Source organism: Camelina sativa, chromosome 15, assembly GCF_030686135.1.
Source record: "Camelina sativa cultivar CO46 ecotype springtype chromosome 15, ASM3068613v1".
NCBI classification, from domain to species: Eukaryota; Viridiplantae; Streptophyta; class Magnoliopsida; order Brassicales; family Brassicaceae; genus Camelina; species Camelina sativa.
Genome location: NC_141894.1, coordinates 23,073,773 through 23,098,901, shown reverse-complemented (window position 1 = coordinate 23,098,901; position 25,129 = coordinate 23,073,773). Strand labels below are relative to the sequence as shown.

General features: G+C 41.6%; 1 protein-coding gene and 2 non-coding genes across 3 annotated transcripts; 1 reads left to right on the top strand and 2 right to left on the bottom strand.

Moving 5' to 3' along the window:
• Window positions 1-6,566: 6,566 nt before the first annotated feature.
• LOC147926956 (uncharacterized) lies at window positions 6,567-10,977 on the bottom strand. The gene is made up of 2 exons (XM_087487657.1): window positions 10,254-10,977; window positions 6,567-10,135 (listed from the first exon to the last, which is right to left on the bottom strand). The coding sequence occupies exon 2, from the start codon at window positions 9,006-9,008 to the stop codon at window positions 7,437-7,439; it is 1,572 nt and encodes a 523-aa protein (XP_087343783.1). The 5' UTR covers window positions 9,009-10,135; window positions 10,254-10,977; the 3' UTR covers window positions 6,567-7,436.
• Window positions 10,978-17,849: 6,872 nt separating this feature from the next.
• Window positions 17,850-17,953, top strand: LOC147926955 (small nucleolar RNA R71). The gene has a single exon (XR_015583196.1). It is a non-coding gene; the product is annotated as a small nucleolar RNA R71 (small nucleolar RNA).
• Window positions 17,954-24,611: 6,658 nt separating this feature from the next.
• LOC147926954 (small nucleolar RNA R71) lies at window positions 24,612-24,718 on the bottom strand. The gene has a single exon (XR_015583158.1). It is a non-coding gene; the product is annotated as a small nucleolar RNA R71 (small nucleolar RNA).
• Window positions 24,719-25,129: the final 411 nt, after the last annotated feature.

Genomic DNA, 25,129 nt, shown 5'->3' with positions numbered 1-25,129 from the left:
TGATGCTAGTTGAGTGAACGAAGCCTTGAATTCCTGCATTGCATTTGGTCTAAATTGAAGCATGTTGTGATTTGATTCCATTTCCTATTTATAAGAACCTAATATTGATTTTTAATTATCAATGTATGCATTGCTTTAAACTCATGGATACCATATACATATTTGGATCATCTTTCTCCTTTTTACCACTCTTGTTGATCCAAGTAGCTGATTTCACTTTTAAATCAGTTCCCCTACCCCTTAACCAAACCTTCTTTCAAGCCTTGTTTATTCTTGTGTGTGTGAGGCCTATTTTTGGGATTGAGCTTGGTAGAAAGTGTTAGGTTTGAACTGACAAGAGTAAGACCTTGTGTAGTTCTAGTTTGCATTTTCCAAACTAGATAGGACTAGGTGTTTCACTTGTTGGGTTTGGGACTTGGCTGTTATAAAAAGAAAAGAAAGAAAAGAGAAAGAAAAAGGGTAGAGTCTTTAGGAGAGGAATGTGTTTAAGCAAAAAGCTAAAAGTCTAGTGAAAGGATGGGAAGTGAAAGTTGTTATCTAAGATGGTTCTAGTTAAAGAAAAGAAAAGAAAGCAAAGAAGAGTTTAGCAAAAAGCTTATATGTCTTAAGAATAAGAAGAAAAGAGAACCATAGCATTCAATAAGAATCCCCCATCCCACTAGAAAGATCAAATAAGAAACCTCTCCTAAGACTTGAAAACCAAAAGAGAAAAGGGTTAAAGAGAAAAGAAGAAGTTAAAGGGTAGCACTAGGACATTTGGGTTTAGATTGTTAGGAATAAACACTTTGGGTACCTTTGGGTAGACAAGGTTTTGTTCTTGTATGTGTCTAAGTGTTCTTACCTTTAGCATTCTTCTAAAGCTCAATCCATTTTTTATGAGAGAACCTTGATGTTGACAAGCCCCACTCTGAAAAGAGACCATCATTGTCTCAAAACCCCTTATTACCAAGCCAAATGAGTTTAAGCATTGCATATAATTGATTCATGTTCTTGATTAATGAATGTTAAAGGAAATGGTTGATTTGAATGCATGTGAATATCTAAGGCTCAAATCAGTAAAGGTTGTGATGTGCTTGTCTAAAGTTTTTAAGTATAGCTATTCACCTTGCATCTTAGTACTAGTAACTTGGACATTGATTCTAGCTGGTCTATTTGCAAGCTTTAGGAGTTATGATCCCATTTTTAAACCTCATCTACCTTCTTAGTTCTTGTTTATTTGCTTGAGGGCAAGCAAAGACTAAGTTTGGGGGTGTTGATGTTCATATATTTTACCATGTTTTCCCTTAGTTTATTCACATCTTTTGTATCTTTTTCTATCCATTTTCACCATTATTGTGTAGCTTTAGGATCAATCTTGAATTAGAGTGTAGTTGCATTGCATTTGCATCTTTTCATGCATAAACAGGTGATTTTGGAGCTTAAGGAGCATGGAAGCAGAGGAGAAGAGATGTGAAGCAGTCATGAGGAGGAAACAAGGGAGTTAAGGCTGAAGAACCAAGATCCGGAGTCCAGCTCGACCAAGCGCTCGACCGAGTGGGAGATGGACTCGACCGAGTGGAGTTGCACCAGGGAAGCCAGATCGATCGGTCACTCGACCGAGCACTGGTCGAGTTGACCGATCCGTGGACCACTTTGACTTTTCCCAATTTTAGGGCTTCCACCTTCCCCACTATATAAGGACTTGTACTGCAGCCACCAAAAAGATCTAGATTCTATTCCAGCTTTTCAGAAACCTAGTTTTTACCTTTTTAGGATTTATTCCTTTTGCTTTTTTATTTTTTCTTTTTTTTGAGATTTTGTACTTGTTTAAGAAAACTCATAAGATTCTTCAATATTGTTGGTTGAATAACTTTCTTAATATTGAGAATTTGAGTTTCATTCCTTCATCAATATTGTAGATCTTTGTTTTATCTTTCTAAATATGCAAGTTTCAATAATTTCTGGGTTTATGATTTGTTTGATCATGACTTGTTGTGAGTAGTTATCTTAGGATCTTGAGGATGGGTTAGGATAGATTGATCTTGTGGTATATCTGATTTGATCAAGCTTGATTGTTGTAGATCTCTTCTAGGTTAGATGTTCTTAATGCTGATCCTATATCTGAGAGGGTAGAATCTGATCTTAAGCTTTTTAGCATCACACCAATGTTTAGAAAGCATAGATAAGGCTAGATCTAGAGCTTACCATTAGGCTGGCTAAGAGATTAGGGGTCTTGTTTGGTTTGAGATGTATTGCTTAATGCCTGCTTGTGTAGATTCTTTTCATTGTGAGAGCAAGTCTAGGATTGCATAAGTTTGATTGTCTCTTGACCATGAGAGTGGGAGAGACTTGTCTTAGATTAATATGTCTAGAGGTCAGCTCATAGCATTGCTTGAGATTTGTTGATCAAGTTAGATTATCACAATGATTAGTTTACCCCATGAATCTATCCTCAGGAACCTTCTTTGTTTATTGAATTCTTAGTTTAAATATCATCGTTTGCTTGTTGTTTGATCTGATTTAGCATTGCTCTGTTTTTCTTGTCCTGCTCTGTTTTCACGTTTTAGTCCCACTCGACCACCCACTCGACCTACACTCGGTCGATTGCTGATCGAGCTGTTCCCCAGATTTCTTGTTTATGTTTTGTGTTTGTCTTATTTCATTCCTGTTTGATTTCCATTGCATTCACTTAGCATCTAGTTTATTACTTGTCTTGCATTAGTTCTTATCTAGTGTTTACAGTTTCTGTTTCTGTTCTTGCATCATTGCTTTTATAATCATCTTGTTTTATTTGCATTTAGTTCCTAGTTCTTGTAGCTTATTTTCTGCTTTCATCATTATCATCATAGGATTGTTAGTGACAGACAATCATCATCATATTTGGCTTAACTTAGAATCATATGCACAACTTGATTGTTCACAAGCACTCAGACTGGATTGATACCTCTTATACTGCAACTGCATAAGGGGAATTGAAACACCCATCATCATTCCATATCATACACTTTCACACACATTCACCATTCACCACACAAAATATACATGTTTCAAGAGTGAGGATCTGCCTTGGTATGCTGATATATTCAATTACAAGGTGTGTGAAGAAATCCCAGCAGACATGGACCCCTATAGGAAGAAGAAGCTCCTCAAGGACATCAATGGATGCTATTGGGATGAACCTTACTTATACAAGATGGGATCAGATGGATTGTTTAGAAGGTGCATAGCAGAGAATGAAGTTGAAGGAGTGTTAGGACATTGCCATGGTTCTGCTTATGGAGGCCATTTTGCAACTTTTAAGACAGCCCAGAAAGTCTTACAAGCTGGTCTATGGTGGCCTACATTATTCAAGGACACTCACAAGTTCATCAAAAAGTGTGATGCTTGCCAAAGAATGGGGAATATCACAAGAAGGAATGAGATGCCCCAAAATCCAATTCTTGAAGTTGAGATATTTGATGTGTGGGGAATTGATTTCATGGGACCTTTTAACCCTCCTTCAAATGGGAATGTCTACATCTTAGTAGCAGTGGACTATGTCTCCAAATGGGTGGAAGCTATTGCTAGCCCCACTAATGATCACAAAGTGGTTCTTAAACTTTTCAAGACCATAATCTTTCCAAGGTATGGAATCCCAAGAGTTGTGATAAATGATGGAGGAACACACTTCATCAACAAGATCTTTGAAGGAATGCTAAGGAAGTATGGAGTTAAGCACAAGGTGTCTACAGCCTGTCACCCTCAAACAAGTGGGCAAGTTGAGGTGTCAAACAAACAGATCAAGGCCATTCTATCAAGAATAGTAGGAGCAACAAGAAAGGACTGGTCTAGTAGACTTGATGAAACACTTTGGGCTTATAGAACAGCTTTCAAAACACCTATAGGAAGAACCCCATTCCAGCTTGTGTATGGAAAGTCTTGTCACCTCCCAGTTGAAGTTGAGTACAAGGCTCTATGGACAATCAAACTTTTGAACTTGGATCTTGAAACAGCACAAGCTAAGAGAAGCCTTGATTTGCATGAACTAGAGGAGATAAGATTGGAAGCTTATGAAAACTCCAAAATCTACAAGGAAAGAACTAAAGCCTTCCATGATAAGAAGATTCTCATTAAGGACAAGGCTGGAGACCAAGCCTTCCTTTACAATTCAAAACTCAAGTTATTCCCTGGGAAGTTGAAAAGTAGATGGGGAGGTCCTTTTGAAATAAAAGAGATTTTACCATATGGAGCTGTCACACTTCTCAACAAGGATGGTAATGAGTTCACAGTCAATGGTCAGAGAGTTAAGAAATATTTGGGAGAAAAGGAGACACATGAGAAGTGCTCAATGCTTCTCAAGGATGCCCCTCAAGCTTGAAGAGCTATAGAAGTCAAGCTTAGTGACTCTAAACAAGCTCACTAGGGAGGAAGTCCCTTAGGTATCTCTGTATATATTGCTTAGGATTTTGGTATTTTGACTCTTGTTTTGGTGTTTTCATGGTCAGGGAAGCAAAGGAGTCTAAATAGAAGAAGAGAGGAAGACATGCGGTCCAACTCGACCACCCCACTCGAGCATGCACTCGACCGAGTGCAGGTTGATCGCCGTCTTCGAGCTGCCCCAAACTCCACCTCCAAGTGATCAACAAGACCCCAACTACACATTTGACAGCATGCAAGAGGATGTGGACAACTTCTTCTCCAATCCTTGATGTACCACTATCACCTTCCATTGTAAATATCATTGCATTTGAAATTGTGTTTTGTTTTTGGTTTTGAATCCTCAACCAAATTTCTTTCACACAGAGGACTGTGTGATTTAAGTTTGGGGGAGGGTTTGAGATAGCATTTGACATTGTGTTTTTTGTTCTTATTTCAAACTTTTAGCATCATCATGTTAGTATTTGCATAACATCTAAGGCATAGAAAAACCCTAAAAATTTGAAATTTGTTTGCAAAAATCTTTATAAAGAAAGAGTGTTCATGTAGTTTGCATTGCATATTAGGATCTTGTTTAGCATGTTTCATGTAGGATTATAATATTTGCAATGCCCAAGTTAATAGTACTTACTTATTTGCAATGAGTTTTTCCTTGTTAGCTTGCTTAATTCACTAGACTAGTATCAATGCCCAAGTTAATAGTACTTTGATGCTAGTTGAGTGGTTAGAAGCATAAGATTGAACCAAGACTTGAATTCCTACATTGCATTTGGTCTAAATTGAAGCATGTTGTGATTTGATACCATTTCCTATCTATAAGAACCTAATATTGAATTTCAATTATCAATGTGTGCATTGTTTTAAACTCATGGATACCATATACATATTTGGATCATCTTTCTCCTTTTTACCACTCTTGTTGATCCAAGTAGCTAATTAAACCATTGAAATCATTTTCCCTACCCCTTAGCCAACCCTTCTTTCAAGCCATGTTTATTCTTGTGTGTGTGAGGCCTATTTTTGGGATTGAGCTTGGTAGAAAGTGTTAGGTTTGAACTGACAAGAGTAAAGCCTTGTGTAGTTCTAGTTTGCATTTTTCAAACTAGATAGGACTAGGTGGTTCACTTGTTGGGTTTGGGACTTGGCTGTTATGAAAAGAAAAGAGGAAAAAGAGAAAGAAAAAGGTAGAGTCTTTAAGAGGAGAATGTGTTTAAGCAAAGTCTAGTGAAAGGATGGAAAGTAAAAATTGTTGAAGATGGTTCTAGTTAAAGAAAAAAAAAAAGAAAGAAACGATAAGTCTAGCAAGAAGCTTGTATGTCTTAAGAATAAGAAGAAAAGAGAACCATAGCAAATAAGTAAGAATTCGCCATCCCACAAGAAAGATCAAATAAGAAACCTCTCCTAAGACTTGAAAACCAAAAGAGAAAAGGGTAAAAGAGAAAAGAAGAAGTTAAAGGGTAGCACTAGGATCATTTGGGTTTAGATTGATAGGATGAATTCTTTGGGTGCCTTTGGGTAGACAAGGTTTTGTTCTTGTATGTGTCTAAGTGTTCTTACCTTTAGCATTCTTCTAAAGCTCAATCCATTTTTTATGAGAGAACCTTGATATTGATAAGCCCCACTCTTAAAGAGAGACCACCATTGATGTGACCCGCGGACGCGGCTATGGATCGATGGAGGAGTGTGTCTTCGGTCAAGTCAGAATCGGTGGGACTTTCCTCGGCCAAGCATCAAGGGTTCGAATCCAGATTTGAGGAGGAGGTTCCAACGAACGGTTTGTGAAAACGGTCGTGAAGCCTTCTCGGAACATACGGACGCGGCTGAGCGGATACGGCTAATGGCAGGACTCGGTGGGAAACGGAGGTGGAAACGACGCGAGATGGTACTGGGAAGTCTCGAGGACTGATGGTAAAGAACTCGAGGCTGGCGAAGTGGAATCGATGATAGACTCGAGAGCTGGCGGAAGAGAACTCGAGGTTGGGACGGTGGGACAAAAGAGATGGGCGATGGAATAGAGGTGGTTTGATGCGACGACACAAGAGGGTTGGCTCTCCTCTTGATACGGTCAACTAAGAGATTACAAACCCGGTTTGTGAATCTCTTAGGGTTTCTCAAGAGCCAAGTCCCGGACTTGGGCTAAGGAGAGAGGTGAGACAAGAACAAAGAATCTCTCTTTGTGAAAATTTCTATTTCTTTCAAGTCTGATTTTTACAATGAGGGTTGATGCCTTTATATAGTGAGGCTTACATAAGGAGACTCTAAAAACCCTAGGGACGTGGCCATGATCTAAACCATACACATGGCCAAAAGCAAAAGCAAAAATTAAAGTAAAACAAAGACCAATCCAACGGTCAAAGAAGGTTCAAGAAGAAATTCAAAAGAAAAGGAGGGAAGGGGATAGGGTGGCCACATCATTGGCTGGGACGTGGTGAAAATCTTCACTTCCTTGGCTCCTAAGTCTTTCTTTAGGTGTTTCAAGATACGAGCCAAGTGGGAACAAAGTGGAGATGCACTAGAGTCGCTGCCTCGTTAAAACCTCTTCGGTAAACCCAATGGGACAAACCCGAAGTAGGAAAAAGAGTACAGCTCCTTCTAATGGCTTAGGGATGTCTTCACACTGGGGTGATGGTGAAGACACTCAGTTCAAGCTTCCCAAAGCTGGTCGCGGCTCAATGTGCCTAAGTGGTGATGCTAACCTCGGGTCCTTTGTCCGTCGGTTGAAGCTCGGCCTTGAAGTACTCAAGAGGTGAAACGTTTTGCTCCTCCAAGTTGATTCTTCGTTTGGTCGCCTTGCTGGAGCTCCCTTGGTCGCGTTGAGGCTCCTGGGAGGGTCGCTGGTGCCTTGGCCGTGTTCGAGATAGGCGTTCTGTCCATGTCCGATGCTTCTCGGTCATGCATCTCGGAGCCGTCCGGGACGTCTCGGGCGTCTTGGTCAGGGGGTCGAACCCGTGATCACATCATTCCCTCCCTCTTCTAGAAGTTTTGACCTCAAAACTTTGCTTTTCACCTGATTCAACATAAGTAGGCCCAAATCAGTAGCATCACAAGTTCATTCGCGGCTTAATACCGGGATCAAAGAAAAATAGTAGAGCCTTAAGGGTAAAGGATAGGACTCCCCTGATAAGGCTAGCGGTGAACGGTGTTTTGATCCCTTCGTAGGCCGCGGTAGGTTGTAGACGCTCTCCAGGATGCCACACATAGTTTTGGTCCGCACCAAAGTTGATCGAATGCATCGCCATATGACCTTGTGCGGTAAAGGTCTTGGCGCTAAAAGTGGAGAGAGATGGCTCGGTCTTGGCGACTCCCAGCTGGAGCGTACTACTTGTAGTAGTTAATAATATCACTGGATGGACAGACCTTTCAGTGGCCATCTTCGGTGGCTCAGCTTGCTTGAAACTCTCCATTATCAAGCAACCGTCGGTTATGGCGTTACACACACGGCCTGACTCCTCTTTGACCTCGCCTAAAGCTTCGTCACGCATTCTAAAAGGAGACTCTTGCAACACGTTCTGCTCTGAGGGTGGTGGCCGAACGTCAAGTCGGTCTTGGTCGGTGACGGTGACGACTTGGCCTTCGCCTGCGTGATGATCAATACTAGCTCCTCCGAATGTGTAAGGTTCACGGTCAGGAGGTTCGGCTGGCGCCTTTACAAACCCGCCTACCTCATAGGCGTGCTCCTTATTATCTGTCTCATGCTCAGATTGCTTCGTCGAGGAGACGTCCTCAGCTAGCTTGGTACACGGCCTAAGACCCGTTCTTGACGTTTCCGGGCTTGTTCTATCCTCGTCGCTAACTCTTCTTTGGACCGGTTCCTTGTGCAGCGTGGGCAGGTCACGGTGCTGAACTGGCGGCACAAAACTCCTTGGACTTGGTAAGGTCGCGGCGCTGACCACTTCCTGGAATGGTTCCTTGTATCGTGCTAGCGGCTCGTGGAACTGCACTAGGGGCGCACAAGTACTTGACCTCTCGGCAGGGGCCGAGTTACGGCTTATTTGCGGGGCCGGCATAGGAACTGGTGCACGGTATTGAGATGAGCGCGCATACGTCCTGCTCGGCTGCTCCACATAGGCCGATTGGCGCCTTGATCGCGAGGCCGGTGTAGGCAACGGTTCATAGTATTCGTGCCGTGGAGTCTGTCTTCGCGTGGAAGCACTTGGAAACCAGGTAGGGATGCCTCGGTTACGACCTCGGTGATCACTCGAGCTTCTCTCGACCCGTTGACCAATTGTCGTTGATTCAATCTGGTCGAGTCTATCATTGAGGTCTCGAAGCGTGTGTTGGAGCGAGATCAGCGCGTCTGTTGTGCTGGGTGGCTTGGGAATAGGCTCCTTTCTTCTTACAGATCGGTGCCTCGGCTTCTTAGTGTATGCAACCCAGTCATCACTATCGGAGTCTTCATATAGACTCGCCCTTGGTTCTTCAACGAGGGTAGCTCGTGACAAGGACGGCCAATAACAGTCTGGCGGTCCATGTTCGAGCTCTCCTTGATCTAACTCCTCGCCATAGTCCTCTTCGGACCAATATACATCGCTGGTGGCCTCTTGCTCCGGTTCCAGGCCAAGTTCTTCATCACACCATGATTCCATATCAGATTCGTCTCCATCAAACTCCATGCTTGATCAGTGTACGATCAAGTGTGGCATATTGTTCGCGGTTTTGGAAACGGCTTTGGAACAAGGTGTGTTTGATGGTACGGACGGCTGTCGGAATTCGTCGGCAGTACAGTAGGCTTGGTCGGACGGTTGACGGTGGCACGGTGGCTGGAGGTTGAGTCGCTGAAGCGGCTACACGGCCCAAGTTGATCCTTGGTTGTTGACGCGTCTTGGTCCGTACGCGATGTTGATGTGCTGGCTGAGCAAGTGGTGTACCTCGTCAAAACAAAAGAATATTCGTGAGTATCTTTAAGTTCAAATGGACCACAAGGAGATATTTATCTCACCAAGCAAAGATTGAGGACAGCTCACGAAAATTCAAACCTAAGACTAAACAAAAGCAAAAAGTAAAAGCAAAAGCAAAACACTAAAAGACAAAAACTGCTTTATGACCAAATAAACAAGAACTCAATTCCTAAACAAACTCTAGCAATTTTCATATTAAATGCAAAACAAAGATGAACAATGATGCAAACATCCTAGATAAATGATGAACAATGCCACACATGCAACAAATTAAACCCAAAGACGAAAAGGAACAAACTAAACAAGAAGATGCACGCAAGACTACAAACAAACTAGAGAAAAACAAGACCTTAAACAAGAAAGACAAACGACCTAATAAAGCAAAGCCAAAAGCAAAGTGTATCCAACGGTAGGATAGCAAAGATACTAGAAGCCAAGATGACAACTCACCCATGGACCACAAGGTGCATAGGGAACTATCCACGTCCACATTTTGTGGCCTTGACCAAAAGCACTTTAGAGGTGGCTAGTCTCTCATCACACAAACAAAAACTATTCCTAGACCACACAAAAATTCAACACGGCTTTGACCAGTTTGAATTTCAAAAGACTTGGCTAGAAATTAAAGAGGAAAAAGCAAGTGGTAGAAACCAAATGTCTTTCACCTTTATATTTACCAAGCGACAAGGTTAAAAACACCAAAACACAACTAAAGCAAAGCACAAACGAATCTAGCACCCTATAACAGCAAAACAAAAAACAAAAAGACAAAACAACTAAGAACACTCAAGAACAAAAACAAGAACAGCAAGAACACAAGAGCTACAAGAACGAACAAGAAACTAAAAACGAGATGGAATCTAACAATCTAGAACACAAGACAAAACTAACAACCTAGAACAAAGACAAAAAAAAACGAAACTAACAACACAACTCAACACCAATTTAAACCAAAAGAACAAACTACACAAGCGAGACAATAAGAAAGCTAACAAGGCTAACACAAAAGCTCAAGATCCAATCTTTGACCAAAGAGATGAGTTTGTGGGTTAGAAAGACACAACCTTTGAAGTCAGGAGCTTTTAGAGCTCTGATACCAACTGATGTGACCCGCGGACGCGGCTATGGATCGATGGAGGAGTGTGTCTTCGGTCAAGTCAGAATCGGTGGGACTTTCCTTGGCCAAGCATCAAGGGTTCGAATCCAGAGAGGATTCAAACGACAGAAACAAGAGTTGAGGAGGTTCCAACGAACGGTTTGTGAAAACGGTCGTGAAGCCTTCTCGGAACGTACGGACGCGGCTGAGCGGATACGGCTAATGGCAGGACTCGGTGGGAAACAGAGGTGGAAACGACGCGAGATGGTACTGGGAAGTCTCGAGGACTGATGGTAAAGAACTCGAGGCTGGCGAAGTGGAATCGATGATAGACTCGAGAGCTGGCGGAAGAGAACTCGAGGTTGGGACGGTGGGACAAAAGAGATGGGCGATGGAATAGAGGTGGTTTGATGCGACGACACAAGAGGGTTGGCTCTCCTCTTGATACGGTCAACTAAGAGATTACAAACCCGGTTTGTGAATCTCTTAGGGTTTCTCAAGAGCCAAGTCCCGAACTTGGGCTAAGGAGAGAGGTGAGACAAGAACAAAGAATCTCTCTTTGTGAAAATTTCTATTTCTTTCAAGTCTGATTTTTACAATGAGGGTTGATGCCTTTATATAGTGAGGCTTACATAAGGAGACTCTAAAAACCCTAGGTACGTGGCCATGATCTAAACCATACACATGGCCAAAAGCAAAAGCAAAAATTAAAGTAAAACAAAGACCAATCCAACGGTCAAAGAAGGTTCAAGAAGAAATTCAAAAGAAAAGGAGGGAAGGGGATAGGGTGGCCACGTCATTGGCTGGGACGTGGTGAAAATCTTCACTTCCTTGGCTCCTAAGTCTTTCTTTAGGTGTTTCAAGATCACGAGCCAAGTGGGAACGAAGTGGAGATGCACTAGAGTCGCTGCCTCGTTAAAACCTCTTCGGTAAACCCAATGGGACAAACCCGAAGTAGGAAAAAGAGTACAGCTCCTTCTAATGGCTTAGGGATGTCTTCACACTGGGGTGATGGTGAAGACACTCAGTTTAAGCTTCCCAAAGCTGGTCGCGGCTCAATGTGCCTAAGTGGTGATGCTAACCTCGGGTCCTTTGTCCGTCGGTTGAAGCTCGGCCTTGAAGTACTCAAGAGGTGAAACGTTTTGCTCCTCCAAGTTGATTCTTCGTTTGGTCGCCTTGCTGGAGCTCCCTTGGTCGCGTTGAGGCTCCTGGGAGGGTCGCCGGTGCCTTGGCCGTGTTCGAGATAGGCGTTCTGTCCATGTCCGATGCTTCTCGGTCATGCGTCTCGGAGCCGTCCGGGACGTCTCGGGCGTCTTGGTCAGGGGGTCGAACCCGTGATCACATCAACCATTGTCTCAAACCTTTTATCTCCAAGCCAAATGAGTTTAAGCATTGCATAGAATTGATTCATGTTCTTGATTAATGAATGTTAAAGGAAATAGTTTATTTGAAAGCATGTGGACATATAAGGCTCAAATCAGTAAAGGTTGTGATATGCTTGCCTAAAATCTTAAAGTACATCTCATTCAACTTGCATCATAGTACTAGTAACTTGGATATTGATTGTAGATGGTCTATTTGCAAGCTTTAGAAGCTGAGATCCCACTTTCAAACCTCACCTACCTTCTTATGTCTTGATTATTTGCTTGAGGGCAAGCAAATACTAAGTTTGGGGGTGTTGATGTTCATATATTTTACCCTGTTTTCCCTTAGTTTATTCACATCTTTTGCATCTTTTGCTATCCATTTTGACCATTATTGCATAGCTTTAGGACTAATCATGCATTAGAGTTTAGTTGCATTGCATTTGCATCTTTTCATGCATAAACAAGGGATTTTGGAGCTTAAGGAGCATGGAAGCAGTGCTGAGGAGAAGTGAAGCAATCATGAAGAGAAAGCAAGAGAGTTAATGCTGAAGAACCAAGGTCCGGAGTCCTACTCGACCGCCCACTCGACCAGACACTCGACCGTGTGCAGAGAGGGACTCGACCGAGTGGAAGCTGCACGAGAGAAGCCAACTCGACCGGTCACTCGACCGAGCACCGGGTCTAGTTGGCCGAGCCGCCTAGCTATTTTTTCTTTTAGCATTTTTAGGGCTTCCACTACTTTTTCTATATAAGGGCTTGTACCAGCAGCCACCCAAAGAGTCCAGCTTTTTAGAATAGTCAGAAACCTAGTTTTTACCCTTTTGGGAATTATTCCTTTTGCACTTTTATTTCTCTTAGATCTTGTACTCTTTTAAGAGAGAAAACACTAGATTCTTCAATATTGTTGGTTTCATAACTTTCAGAATATTGAGAATTTGAGTTTGATTCTTTCTCCAATATTGTAGATCTTTGGTTTATCTTTCATTTGATGCAAGTTTCAGTATTTTCTAGGTTTATGACTTTGATGTTCATCATGTTTCCTTTTGAGTAGTAGCTTAGGATCTTGAGGATGGGTTAGGCTGGGCTGTGTTTGAGGTTTGTTTGCTTTGGTCAAGCTTGATTGTGGTAAAATCTCTTCTAAACTAGATGTTCTTAATGTTGATCTTAAAATTGAGAGGGTAGGGTTTGATTTCAAGCATCTTAGCATCACACAAATGTTTAAGAAGCATAGATAAGCCTCAATCTAGAGCTTACCATTAGGCTTGCTAAGAGATTAGAGGTCTTGTTTGGTATGAGATATATTGCTCAATGCCTGCTTGTGTAGATTCTTTACTATGTGAGAACAATCCTAGAGATGCATAGGTTTGATTGTTTCTTGCCATGAGAGTGGATTAAACATGTCTTAGATCTATATGTCTAGAGATTAGCTCAAAGTTTGCTTGAGATTTGTTGACCATGTTAGATAACCTCAATCATTAGTCCAGCTCATGAATCCCTCCTCAAGGCCTTCCTTGTTTATTGATTTCTAAGTCTTAATCTTGCTGTTTTATTGTTGTTTGATTCATTCTTGTGTTGCTCTGTTTTTCTTGTATTGCTCTGTTTCACGGATTTGACCAGCTAGACCCTGCACTCGATCTACAATCGATCGAGTGCTTGCTCGAGTTCATCCCCAGAACTCTTGCTCATGATTTGTAGTTGTCCTGTCTTATCTCTTGTTTCATTCTAGTTGCATTTCTGTTGCATTCTCTTAGTGTCATGTTCATTACTTGTCTTGCATTAGTTCATTAGCATAGTTTCTATTTCTGTTCTAGCTTCATATTAGTGATAATCATTCTGTTCCATTTACATTTAGCATATAGTTCTAGTAGCTTTACTTTCTGCTGTTTACATTTCATCAATAGGATTGTTAGTGACAAACATCCTTGCATACTTGGCTTAACTTAGGCTTATATACACATCTTGATTGTTCACAAACTCTCAGATTGGATTGACACCTCTTATACTGCAACTGCATAAGGGGAATTGAAACACCTTACCATCCATTCATTCATATCTCACCATTGCATACATCCATCAATCAATAACCACAAATATATCTAGTCTCACCTACCCAGCTTCTCAAGTAGATCATGTGGTCAATAAGCCCCATTGCAAGATCAGTGCCTTCTCTGCTTCCAAGGATGATGCTTCCATCCCTTGCTTCAAGAATTATGCTATTAAGTGCCACATCAAACATCTTGAGCTCACCTTCATTCAAATTTCCAGTTTCCTTCCTAGCAAAGAAGGTGTTGCTAAGGCCTTGTGGAAGTACCTTAGGACTGGGCTCCTTATCTTTGAACTCTTGGTCTTAGAGGAGGAGTATGTGACATTGTATCCTATGGTTTCCCAACTGGCATAAAGCTCTTCTCTTGGTATTTCCATGCTCCTCTCACTACCAACTTCAAAGCCAAAGATGTTGGCTATCTTCTTCAATGAAAGTTCATTCTTCTTCCCTTTGATGGTGAAGGCAACATGACCAGGTCCAAACTCCTTATCCTTCCTTGAGTAGCAATGCATCTTGATAGTAGCTAGAAGCTCACAGCTCTCTTCTTTATACCCCTCCATGCAAAGCTCCAGGAATTTGCTTAGCTTGCACTTCTGAAAGAGAAATTATACATCTTCATCAATGCCTAGCTTCTCCATGGTCTTCTTGTGTGGGTATCTAGTCCCCAAGAAATGCATCCTCAAGAAGGCTTCATAAAGCTGCCTTTGAGTTAAGCCACAAGACTCTTCCTCACCATCATCTTCTCCCTCTTCTTCTTCATCTTCTTCTTCACTCTCACTCTCAACCTCCTCTTGTTCAATCTCAACTGCTGGCCTCTTCCCTTTGGCCTTGTTTCTCCTCATGAACTCCATAAGAGTTGGCTCCCTTTCTTCTTCACTTTCAGTTCTCTCAAGATCTTCCTCAGCTGACTGATTTCTTGAACTCGGCATCCGACTCGATCGGCCACTCGGACCACCACTCGGTCGAGTGCATGCTCGAGTGGGTGGTCAAGTGGTTCTTCCAGTTTCTCCTTCTTGATTCAAGACGATCATCACAACAATCCAGGAATCTTTCAGCCGTTTGTTGAGACTTCCTAGTAATCCTTGAAGACATTTTCGAACAGAACTGAGAGGAATAGACTCAAAGTCCAAATCTCTCCATACCCATCTACACTTTCATTAAAAGGCCTGCCCAACACAAACATAAAAGAAAACACATCAAAACTACAAGGAAAATAAAGATTATATACAATGATACCTTAGGGACTTCCTCCCTAGTGAGCTTGTTTAAAGTCACTAAGCTTGACTTTGGTTGCCTTTTCATGCTTGGTCTAGATACCAAGGAGGTGATGAAATCCTCCCTGGAACCTCTTGATCACTGTGAAGTTGACTCTTGATCACTTCACCCTTAACACACAAACCATATTTCTTCTTGATTTTGAGCTTTGGTCTTGCCTTCCTCAAAGACCTCTTGTTTAGCTTGACTTGGAGATCCTTCACCAATTCAGTCAACTCTTGAACTGAACCCTTAAGCTTTTCTACTAAATCCTCTTGAAGAGAGGGCTTAGCCTTTGGAGTTACCACTTCACTTAAGCCTTCATGACCACCTTTGTCCTTGATAGTAAAAGGTTAATCATCAATGGTAGGAAGGTTGGTTGGGTTATAGATGTGAAACTTCATGGTTATACCCTCAGCAATGTTCAAGGTCACAAGACCTTCCTTAACATCTATAACAGCTCCAACAGTGGCTAAGAATGGCCTCCCAAGAATGATAGGATCTTCAGGCTCCTTATCCATCTCCAATACCACAAAATCTGTATGAATTCTTGCCTTTCCTATCTGGACTGGAATATTCTCTAACTTACCAACCACATCTCTGTTTGACCCATTAGCTAGGCATATGTGTAGGTTGGTGGACTTGAAGTCAGTGTGCCCAAGCTTTTGTGCTATAAAATAGGGCATCACACTGATAGATGCTCCCAAGTCACACATAAGCATTGATTGTAGTGAAGATAGCTAAGTGTGAAAGGCAGATAGAACGGACCTGGATCTTTAAGCTTAATTGGGATGATAACTCCTCCAAGGTCTTCAAGATCCTTCTCATCTTGAGCTAGAGCCTTCTTTTTTGACAATTCAAGCAAAAAATCCTTATTAAGAGGATATGGATCATACTGTTCCAAGGCAGGTCCTCTCTCTTCTTCTTGGTAAGAAATGATAACCTCTTGTATGGCCATCACTTCCTCTTGTTCTCAATCACAACCTCTTCCCTCAAAGCTTTCACTTCCTCTTGTTGCAAAGCCAACATTTCTTTTTTTCTCAATGGTTTCCCTTAATTCCTTATGCTTATGTGCCTTGAAACGTCATGGGAATGGTAGAGGCGATTGGTAAGCAGGAGGAATGTACTTAGCAGGCTTCACAACTTCTGATCCTTCAGCTCGATCGATAATACGATCTCCCTAGGATGAAAACTCTGATGGAGGCTGTTGATAGGCGATAGGCGACGTGATTTTGGTGATGATGATGGACGAATGACTTTGCGAGTGACTATACTTGTTACATAAAACTTCTTCGCTACCAAACAAGGAGGCGTCGCTACTGGGTTTAATAATCAACCCTAAGGCTCGACACTCCAAACAACATGAAGTTCAAAAAAAAACAACAAGGCGTGTAAAGGAAATAAGAAAACAACAAAGCGTCTAGGTGACCTGTAGTAGTACAGAAGTCACTGGTATTAGTACAGAAGTCATTGTGACTTGTACATTATTCCCCATTGGTAATGACTTCTAGATAACTCGACGTAGTGATCCATTTTCCTCATTAAAAACCATACCGAGAAAACCCATTGGGATAAATCTCAGCTATGAGAAAAAGAGTACAAACTTCACACCTAAGTTATCTAGTTATCATTACCAGGTGAAGTCTTCAAGGTGGATATGTTGAAGACTTGGATCTTCGGTAGATTGAATGACCCGTCAGCTATGAGTGAATGAGCTTCCTTGGCATTCTTCTTAGCTCTTGAACGAGTGATCCTTCCCACAATCTACGGTTCTTCTGCAGCTTATGACTCCTTGCTGGCCACGATCATATCAATCGACCACTCAAACACTCACTCGGGCGAGTCTATGCTCGAGCACATTGTCGAGTGCACTACCGGGTTCATTCTGCTTTGCACAAACTTCACACTAAACTTCAAGAAATGACCAATCCTCCCCATCTTGAACATCACTGTCCTCAGTGACTTCTTCATCAAAGATATGAATGGCATTAGCAGTGAACTCCCTTGGGTTTTGAACAGCTTTTCCAGGGAGTTGGTTGGGCTTAGGAGCTGAAGTAGAGGCAAGTTTGCTCTCCATAAACTTCACTCTAGAGTTGAGACCTTCAAACTTCATGTTAAGGTCATTATACTGGGATGTGAGCCTTTGATTAAACTCAGCAAACTGTTTAGCCTCCTCAATCTTTCCATTGGTTTGCCCAATCAACAGCTGTTGCATCATGGCTCTTAAGTCTTGTTCGAGGCCTTAGTTAGTCTGAAACCCTGGTGGGGGACACAATTGGGGCTGGATCACTTGATGCTGCTGCTTGGGTGCATAGTTGGTTTGCTGTTGAGGCTGTTGTGGTGGATAGACTTGGTCTTGTGGATTAGCCACATTGGTGCTTCTATAGCAGAGGTTGTTGTTCTTGAACCCTCCTCCTTGGTTGTAGCCTTTGAATCCACCCTGGTTTTGCATATAACAGAGCTCAGCAAATTCTCTCTCCCCCTCTTGAACTTGGACCTCTTCTTCACCAATGAAGTGAATGGACTTTTGTTGGCTAAGGAGGATCTTGTCAAGCTTCTCATTGACCATCTTCAAATCCTTCTTGTACTTGTCCTCTTGATCAGTGGAGGTGGACCTTATGCTTCTGTCATAGTCCTCATTGTAATTGCCATCTGACTGAGCAAGATTTTCAACCAATTCCCATCCTTCTTCCACATTCTTGTTGAGGAAGTTGCCATTTGAAGCTGTATCAAGAAGCATTCTGATCTTGGGAAGCACTCCTCTATACAAAGTACTTAGGAGGGACTCATTGCTGAAGCCATGGTGAGGAAACTGAGTCTGGAATCCTTTAAACCTCTCCCAAGCTTCACAAAAGCTCTCATTGTTTCTTTGAGCAAATCCAGAAATTTCATACAATCTAGCAGTCATAGCATTTGAGAAGAACTTTGCCAAGAAAGCCTTCTTGCAAGCTGATAGACAGGTTTTCACCCAGGGTATTAATTCCCTATGCAGTTGTAGTACAAAGGGTTATCAATCCAAATGGTTGTTATGCTAGCACATAGGATGCAATCAGAATCAAGCAAGTCAAGCCAAGTAATAATAGAGTTTGGTGCTAACAGTCCTAATATAAACAAAGTAAAGAATATAAACAAGTAAACCACACGGCCTAAGCACTCGATGCAAGCAATCGAGTACAGGATCGAGTGGGGTGATCGAGTATGCAAGTAAAACATCAACAGTTCAAGGTATTACTCGATGCAGGTTATCGTGTACCTGATCGGGTAAGTGGTCGAGTAAGTAAAGAAAATGCAAGCAATGAAATACGAAAGTTCCTAAGGATGGGGGTAATCGAATCCTAAGTGTTCTAGACCAATACGAATGCCTTACATGCCTCAAGCGATTATTTCCTAGACAATGAACCTCTAAAACCTTGTCACCATACTTTCGCACTAGCAACAATCAACCTTGAACATACTACCACACTGTCGCACTAGCAATATGAACAAGCAGGAATTAAGAACGATTCATTTTTGTCAGTATACTTAGACTTATCTGATTTTATCACTCAAAGTTAAGTATACCTCTAGCATTGACCCAATCAAGCATTTTATCTACTCCTTTCGGCCTGTAGCATTATAAACGCCCTAGATCTAATCTCAACCTTTCGGTCTGTTCACCGCATTAAGAACATCAACCTAGAAGGAAATTTATCAATCATAACAATCAACTAAAGCATCCTAACCGATCAAGAACACCTAATCATCTATCCCATCCCTAGAAACTTTGCTACACTACTCGGACATAGAAACGAATGAAAAAGCCATAGAAATAAACAAAAATGACATTATTAAAGAGATAGAGTAGAGTAGAAAAGAGTATGGGATAAAGATCTATGAAAAACTACAAAATAAAAATACAAAAAAAAAAAATATGTTGAGTCGCTCAGTTCTCTCACAGAAGCTCTCGCTCTCTGGTTTGAGGGTCTGCGGCGTGCTCGTTTGCGAGCTAGGGAAAGAGGGGGTTTATATATGGAAACCCATTTGACCTAGCTTCCCAGACCTGCCCGATGATCTCCTCGATGGGGTACACGAGGGTGAAGTCGGGTAACTCCTCGGGTGGATCTTCGGGTTGCTCCTCGCGCTCTTGGATCCTCTTCGATCGTGTTGGGGTTCGGACTTGTTCTTGTAGCTTGATGGCTCCTTTGGGTACATGCTCGAATTGTCCTTGTTTTCCCCCATTTTTGGCTCTTTAGCACCTGTTTTCATCCAATATATGCAAATGCAGAAATGCAACACCCTAAATGCTCTAAAACTTGATTCTTACAGTAAATGACCTAAAAAGGCTAAGTTAGAGGTATGAACAATGCAAAATATGGACAAAAAAGGATGCTAACAACATGTAAATTAGAGTGTTATCACAAGCATCCCATGTGGTTATTGCTCCAGTAGGAAGTGTCTTCTCCCAGAGGTGAGCCTTGTCTCCAAGTGAGAAGGGGAACAGCCTTAGCTCAAAGCAATCTTCACTCACTCCATTAATCTTTGTGAGACCACATATCCTATCAAACTCATCAAGGTGGTCTAGGGGATCCTCCATTGGCAACCCATGGAGCTGGTTGGCTTGAATCATGGAGATCAATCCACTTTTGATCTCATAATTGTTGTTTGCTACTGTAGGAGGCACAATACCAGCTCTCTGGTTATGTGTGTTTGGTGCATCTCCAGCACCAATGTTTCTTGCCCTTGGAGCTTGTTGATCTTGTTGCTCCATTAGCACTTGTTGTTCTTGTTCCTGATAGATCCTTGTTCTCTGTTGTCTTAGGTCCCTTGGTGGTCTGTTGATGTGATCTAGGAGTCTCTGAAGATTGTGATGACCCTTGGACCTTGTTTGCATCAACAGGCGCGAGTACAGACTCGGACAGGCACTCGGTCGAGCACAGGCTCGAGTAGGTGGTCGAGTCGACTAGGAAGTGATGTCTATTTGTAGCCGGCTTCTGACTCGATCGGGTACTCGATCACTAACTTGGTCGAGTGGTGGTTGAGTGGATGGTCGAGCTGGTACCTGAAACTCAATCACAGACAAGCAGGAGAAGAAGCGAAATCAGTAGCGAACAAGTGGACAAACGAACTTAATCTTAGACTTCTATTGATCCTAATTCTCACAAAACACACTCAAATGGGCAACGGCGCCAAATTGAAACACATATTTTTTGTTGGTGGTGATATGGTATGATTAGATATGAATGATGATGAATGAACGGAGTGCATGGTGCTTTAATTCCCCTTATGATGTTGCAGTATAAGAGGTGTCAATCCAATCTGAGTGTTTTCAAGCAATCAGGATGTGCATAAATATCTAAGTCAAGCCAAGTATGAAGGATGTTCGTCACTAACAACCTATTGATGAAATGTAAAATGCAGAAAGTAAAAGCTACTAAGATAGATGCTAAATGTAAACACTCAGATTGGAGAACAGAATAATCAAAGCTATGATGAAGCAAGAACAGAAATGGAAACTATAGTAATGCGAGTAATGAACTAATGCAAGGCAAGTAATGAACAAGATACTAAGTGAATGCAACAGAAATGCAACTAAAACGAAACAAGAATTGAGACAGGACAACTACAAAGCATAAACAAGAATTCTGGGGATGAGCTCGAGCAAGCACTCGATCAAGTGTAGATCGAGTACAGGGTCGAGTTGGAAAAACGCGAGAAACAGAGCAATGCAAGGAAAACAGAGCAATACAAAAGCGAATCAAACAACAACGAAATAATAGGATTTAAGCTAAGAAATCAATAAACAAGGAAGGTCTTGAGGAGGGATTCATAGGCTGGACTAATGATTTGAGGTCATCTAACTTGGTCAACAAATCTCAAACAACTTGTGCTAATCTCTAGACAATGATCTCCTAGAACAGGTTAATCCACTCTCATGGCAAAAACGATCAAGTTCATATATTTCTAGACTTGTTCTCACAAAGCAAAGAACTTATACAAGCAATCATTAAGCAACAGATCATCTATAGTCAATAATAAAACAAGACATCTAATCTCATAGCATGCCTAATGAAAATCTCTAGATCTAGCCTTATCTTTGCACCTTAGACATTGGTGTGATGCTAAGAGGCTTAAGATCAAACCCTACCCTCTCGGTTGTAGGATCAGCATTAAGAACATCTAACCTAGAAGAGATCTACAATAATCGAGCTTGAACAAATCAAACAAACCTCAAACACAATCTAGCCTAACCCATCCTCAAGATCCTAAGCAACTACTCACAAGCACACATGATGAACAACAAAGTCATAAACTCAGAAAATTCCGAAACTTGCATCAATAGAAAGATAAAGCAAAGATCTACCATATTGAAGAAGGAATCAAACTCGAATTCTCAATATTTTGAAAGTTATGAAACCAACAAATATGAGGAATCTCTTGTTTTTCTCCTTCAAGGAGGTACAAGATCTAAGAAAATAAAAGTGCAAAAGTAAATAATTCCCAAAAGGGCAAATACTAGGTTTGAGAAATATCTAAAAAGCTGGACTCCTTGGTGGCTGCAGGGTACAAGGCCTTATATAGTAAAAAGAGTGGAAGCCCTAAAAATGCTAAAAGACAAAATAACTAGGCGGCTCGGCCAACTCGACCTGGTGCTCAGTCGAGTGACCGGTCGAGTTGGCTCCTCTTGTGCATCTTCCACTCGTTCGAGTCCCTCTCCGCACACGGTCGAGTGTCTGGTCGAGTGGGTGGTCGAGTGGAACTCTGAACCTTGGTTCTTCAGCCCTAACTTCCTTGCTTTCCTCTCTTGATAGCCTCATTCTTCTTCAGCATTGCCTCCATTCTCCTTAGGCTCCTTAATCACCTGTTTATGCATGAAAAGATGCAAATGCAATACAACTATACTCTAATGCATGAACAGTCCTAAAGCTATGATGTTCATATATTTTACCTTGTTTTCTGATGTTCATATATTTTACCATGTTTACCCTTAGTATATTTACATCTTTTGCATCTTTTGCTAGCCATTTTCACCATTATTGCATAGATTTAGGATCATGCATTAGAGTTTAGTTGCATTGCATTTGCATCTTTTCATGCATAATCAGGTGATTTTGGAGCTTAAGGAGCATGGAAGCAATGCTGAGGAGAAGTGAAGCAATCATGAAGGAAAAGCAAGAGAGTTAAGGCTGAAGAACCAAGGTCCAGAGTCCAACTCGACTGCACACTCGACCAGACACTCGACCGTGTGCTGAGGAGGACTCGACCGAGTGGAGGATGCACGAGAAAAGCCAGCTCGACCTGCCACTCGACCGAGCACAGGTCGAGTTGACCGAGCCGTTGACTATTTTGTCTTTTAGTATTTTTGGGGCTTCCACTCTCTCTCCTATAAAAAGCCTTGTACCTGCAGCCACCAAAAGAGTCAAGCTTTTTAGATATTCTCTAAACCTAGTTTTTTACCCTTTTGGAAATTATTCCTTTTGCATTTTTATTTTTCTTAGATCTTGTACTTGTTTTTAAGGAGAAAAAGACTAAATTCTTCAATATTTTTGGTTTCATAACTTTCTTAATATTGAGAATTCGAGTTTAATTCCTTCTCCAATATTGTAGATCTTTGTTTCATCTTTCTAATGATGCAAGTTTTGTATTTTTCTATGTTTTTGACTTTGTTCATCATGTGTTCTTGTGAGTAGTTCTCTAGGATCTTGAGGATGGGTTAGGCTGGATTAATGTTGTGGTTTGTTTGATTTGGTCAAGCTTGATTGTTGTAGATCTCTTCTAGGCTAGATGTTCTTAATGCTGATCCTATATCTGAGAAGGTAGGGTTTGATTTCAAGCATCTTAGCATCACACCAATGTTTAAGAAGCATAGATAAGGCTAGATCTAAAGCTTACCATGAGGCTTGCTAAGAGATTAGAGGTCTTATTTGGTTTGAGATGTATTGCTTAATGCCTGCTTGTGTAGACTCTTTACTATGTGAGAACAAGTCTAAAGATGTATAGGTTTGATTGTTTCTTGCCATGAGAGTGGATGAAACTTTTTTAGATTTATATGTCTAGAGATTAGCTCAAAGTTTGCTTGAGATTTGTTGACCAAGTTAGATAACCACAATGATTAGTTCAGCCCATGAATTCCTCCTAAGGACCTTCTTTGTTTATTGATTTTTAAGTCTTAATCTTGTTGCTTGCTTGTTGTTTGATTAGTTTTTGCATTGCTCTGTTTTTATTGTGTTGCTCTGTTTTTGCGTTTAGTCCAGCTCGACCCTGCACTCGATCTACACTCGATCGAGTGCTAGCTCGAGTTCTTCCCTAGAACTTTGGTTTATGATTTGTAGTTGTCCTGTCTTATTTCTAGTCTCGTTCTATTTGCAGTTCTGTTGCATTTACTTATTGTCCTGTTCATTATTGTCTTGCATTAGTTCATTATTGTAGTTTCTATTTCTGTTCTAGCTTCATATAAGTCATAATCATTCTGTTCCATTTACATTTAGCATCTAGTTCTTGTAGTTTTACTTTCTGCACTTTGCATTTTCATCATAGGATTGTTAGTGACAAACATCCTTTACATTTGGCTTGACTTAGTCTCATATGCATGTCTTAATTGTTCACAAACACTCAGATAGGATTGACATCTCTTCTACTGCAACTGCATAAGGGGAATTGAAACACCTTACCATCCATTCATTCATATCTCACCATTGCATACATTCATCATCATTCACCACACTATATAAAAAACCTTGTTTCAATTTGGCGCTGTTGCCTATTTGAGTGTGTTTTTGTGACATTTAGGATCCATATTAGTCTAAGATTAAGTTTGTTTATACACTTGTGAAGTTGCTGGATTCGAATCTTCTGTTGCTGGGTTGTCTTGAGTTTCAGGTACCCACTCGACCAACAACTCGACCAACAACTCGACCGCGACTCGACCGAGCAGTGAACGAGCACCTGATCGAGTCGGAAGCCGTCTCTATTTGGACACCACTTCCCAGTCGCCTTGACCGCCTACACGAGCCTGAGCTCAACTGTGTACCTGTTCGAGTCTTTACTCGTGTCTGTTGATGCACACAAGGTCTAAGGGGAAAGACAATCTTCAAAAGCCTCTTGACAACATCCATAGGCTGCAAAAGGGTTTGGGAAATCAGAGAAGAAGAGTAGTTCAAGTTCAGCAAGAGGATCAAGTCATCATGGAGCAACAAGCTAACCATGAGCAGAGACCTAGGCACATTGGTGCTGGAGATGCACCCAACACACACAACCAAAGATCTGGTATTGTGCCTCCTACAGTTCCCAATAATCATTTTGAGATCAAGAGTGGATTGATCTCCATGATTCAAGCCAACAAGTTCCATGGGTTGCCAATGGAGGATCTACTTGATCACCTTGATGAGTTTGACAGAATCTGTGGTCTTACCAAGATTAATGGAGTGAGTGAAGATGGATTCAAGTTGAGGCTCTTCCCATTCTCACTTGGAGACAAGGCACACCTTTGGGAGAAGACTCTTCCTACTGGATCAATAACCACATGGGATGCTTGCAAGAAGGCTTTCTTGGCAAAATTCTTCTCAAATGCAAGGACTGCTAGATTGAGGAATGAAATTTCTAGGTTTGCTCAAAGGAACAATGAGAGCTTTTGTGAAGCTTGGGAGAGGTTCTAAGGATTTCAGACTCAGTGTCCTCACCATGGCTTCGGCAATGAGTCCCTACTTAGCACATTGTATAGAGGAGTGCTTCCCAAGATCAGGATGCTTCTTGACACAGCCTCTAATGGCAACTTCCTTAACAAGAATGTGGAAGAAGGCTGGGAACTAGTTGAGAATCTTGCTCAGTCAGATGGCAACTATAATGAGGACTATGACAGAACCATAAGGTCATCATCAACTGATCAAGAGGACAAGTACAAGAAGGACTTGAAGATGGTCAATGAGAAGCTTGACAAGATCCTTCTTAGCCAACAAAAGTCAATTCACTTCATTGGTGAAGAAGAGGTTCCAGTTCAAGAGGGGGAGACTGAATTTGCTGAGCTCTGTTATATGCAAAACAAGGGTGGATTCAAAGGCTAAAACCAAGGAGGGTTCAAGAACAACAACCTCTCCTATAG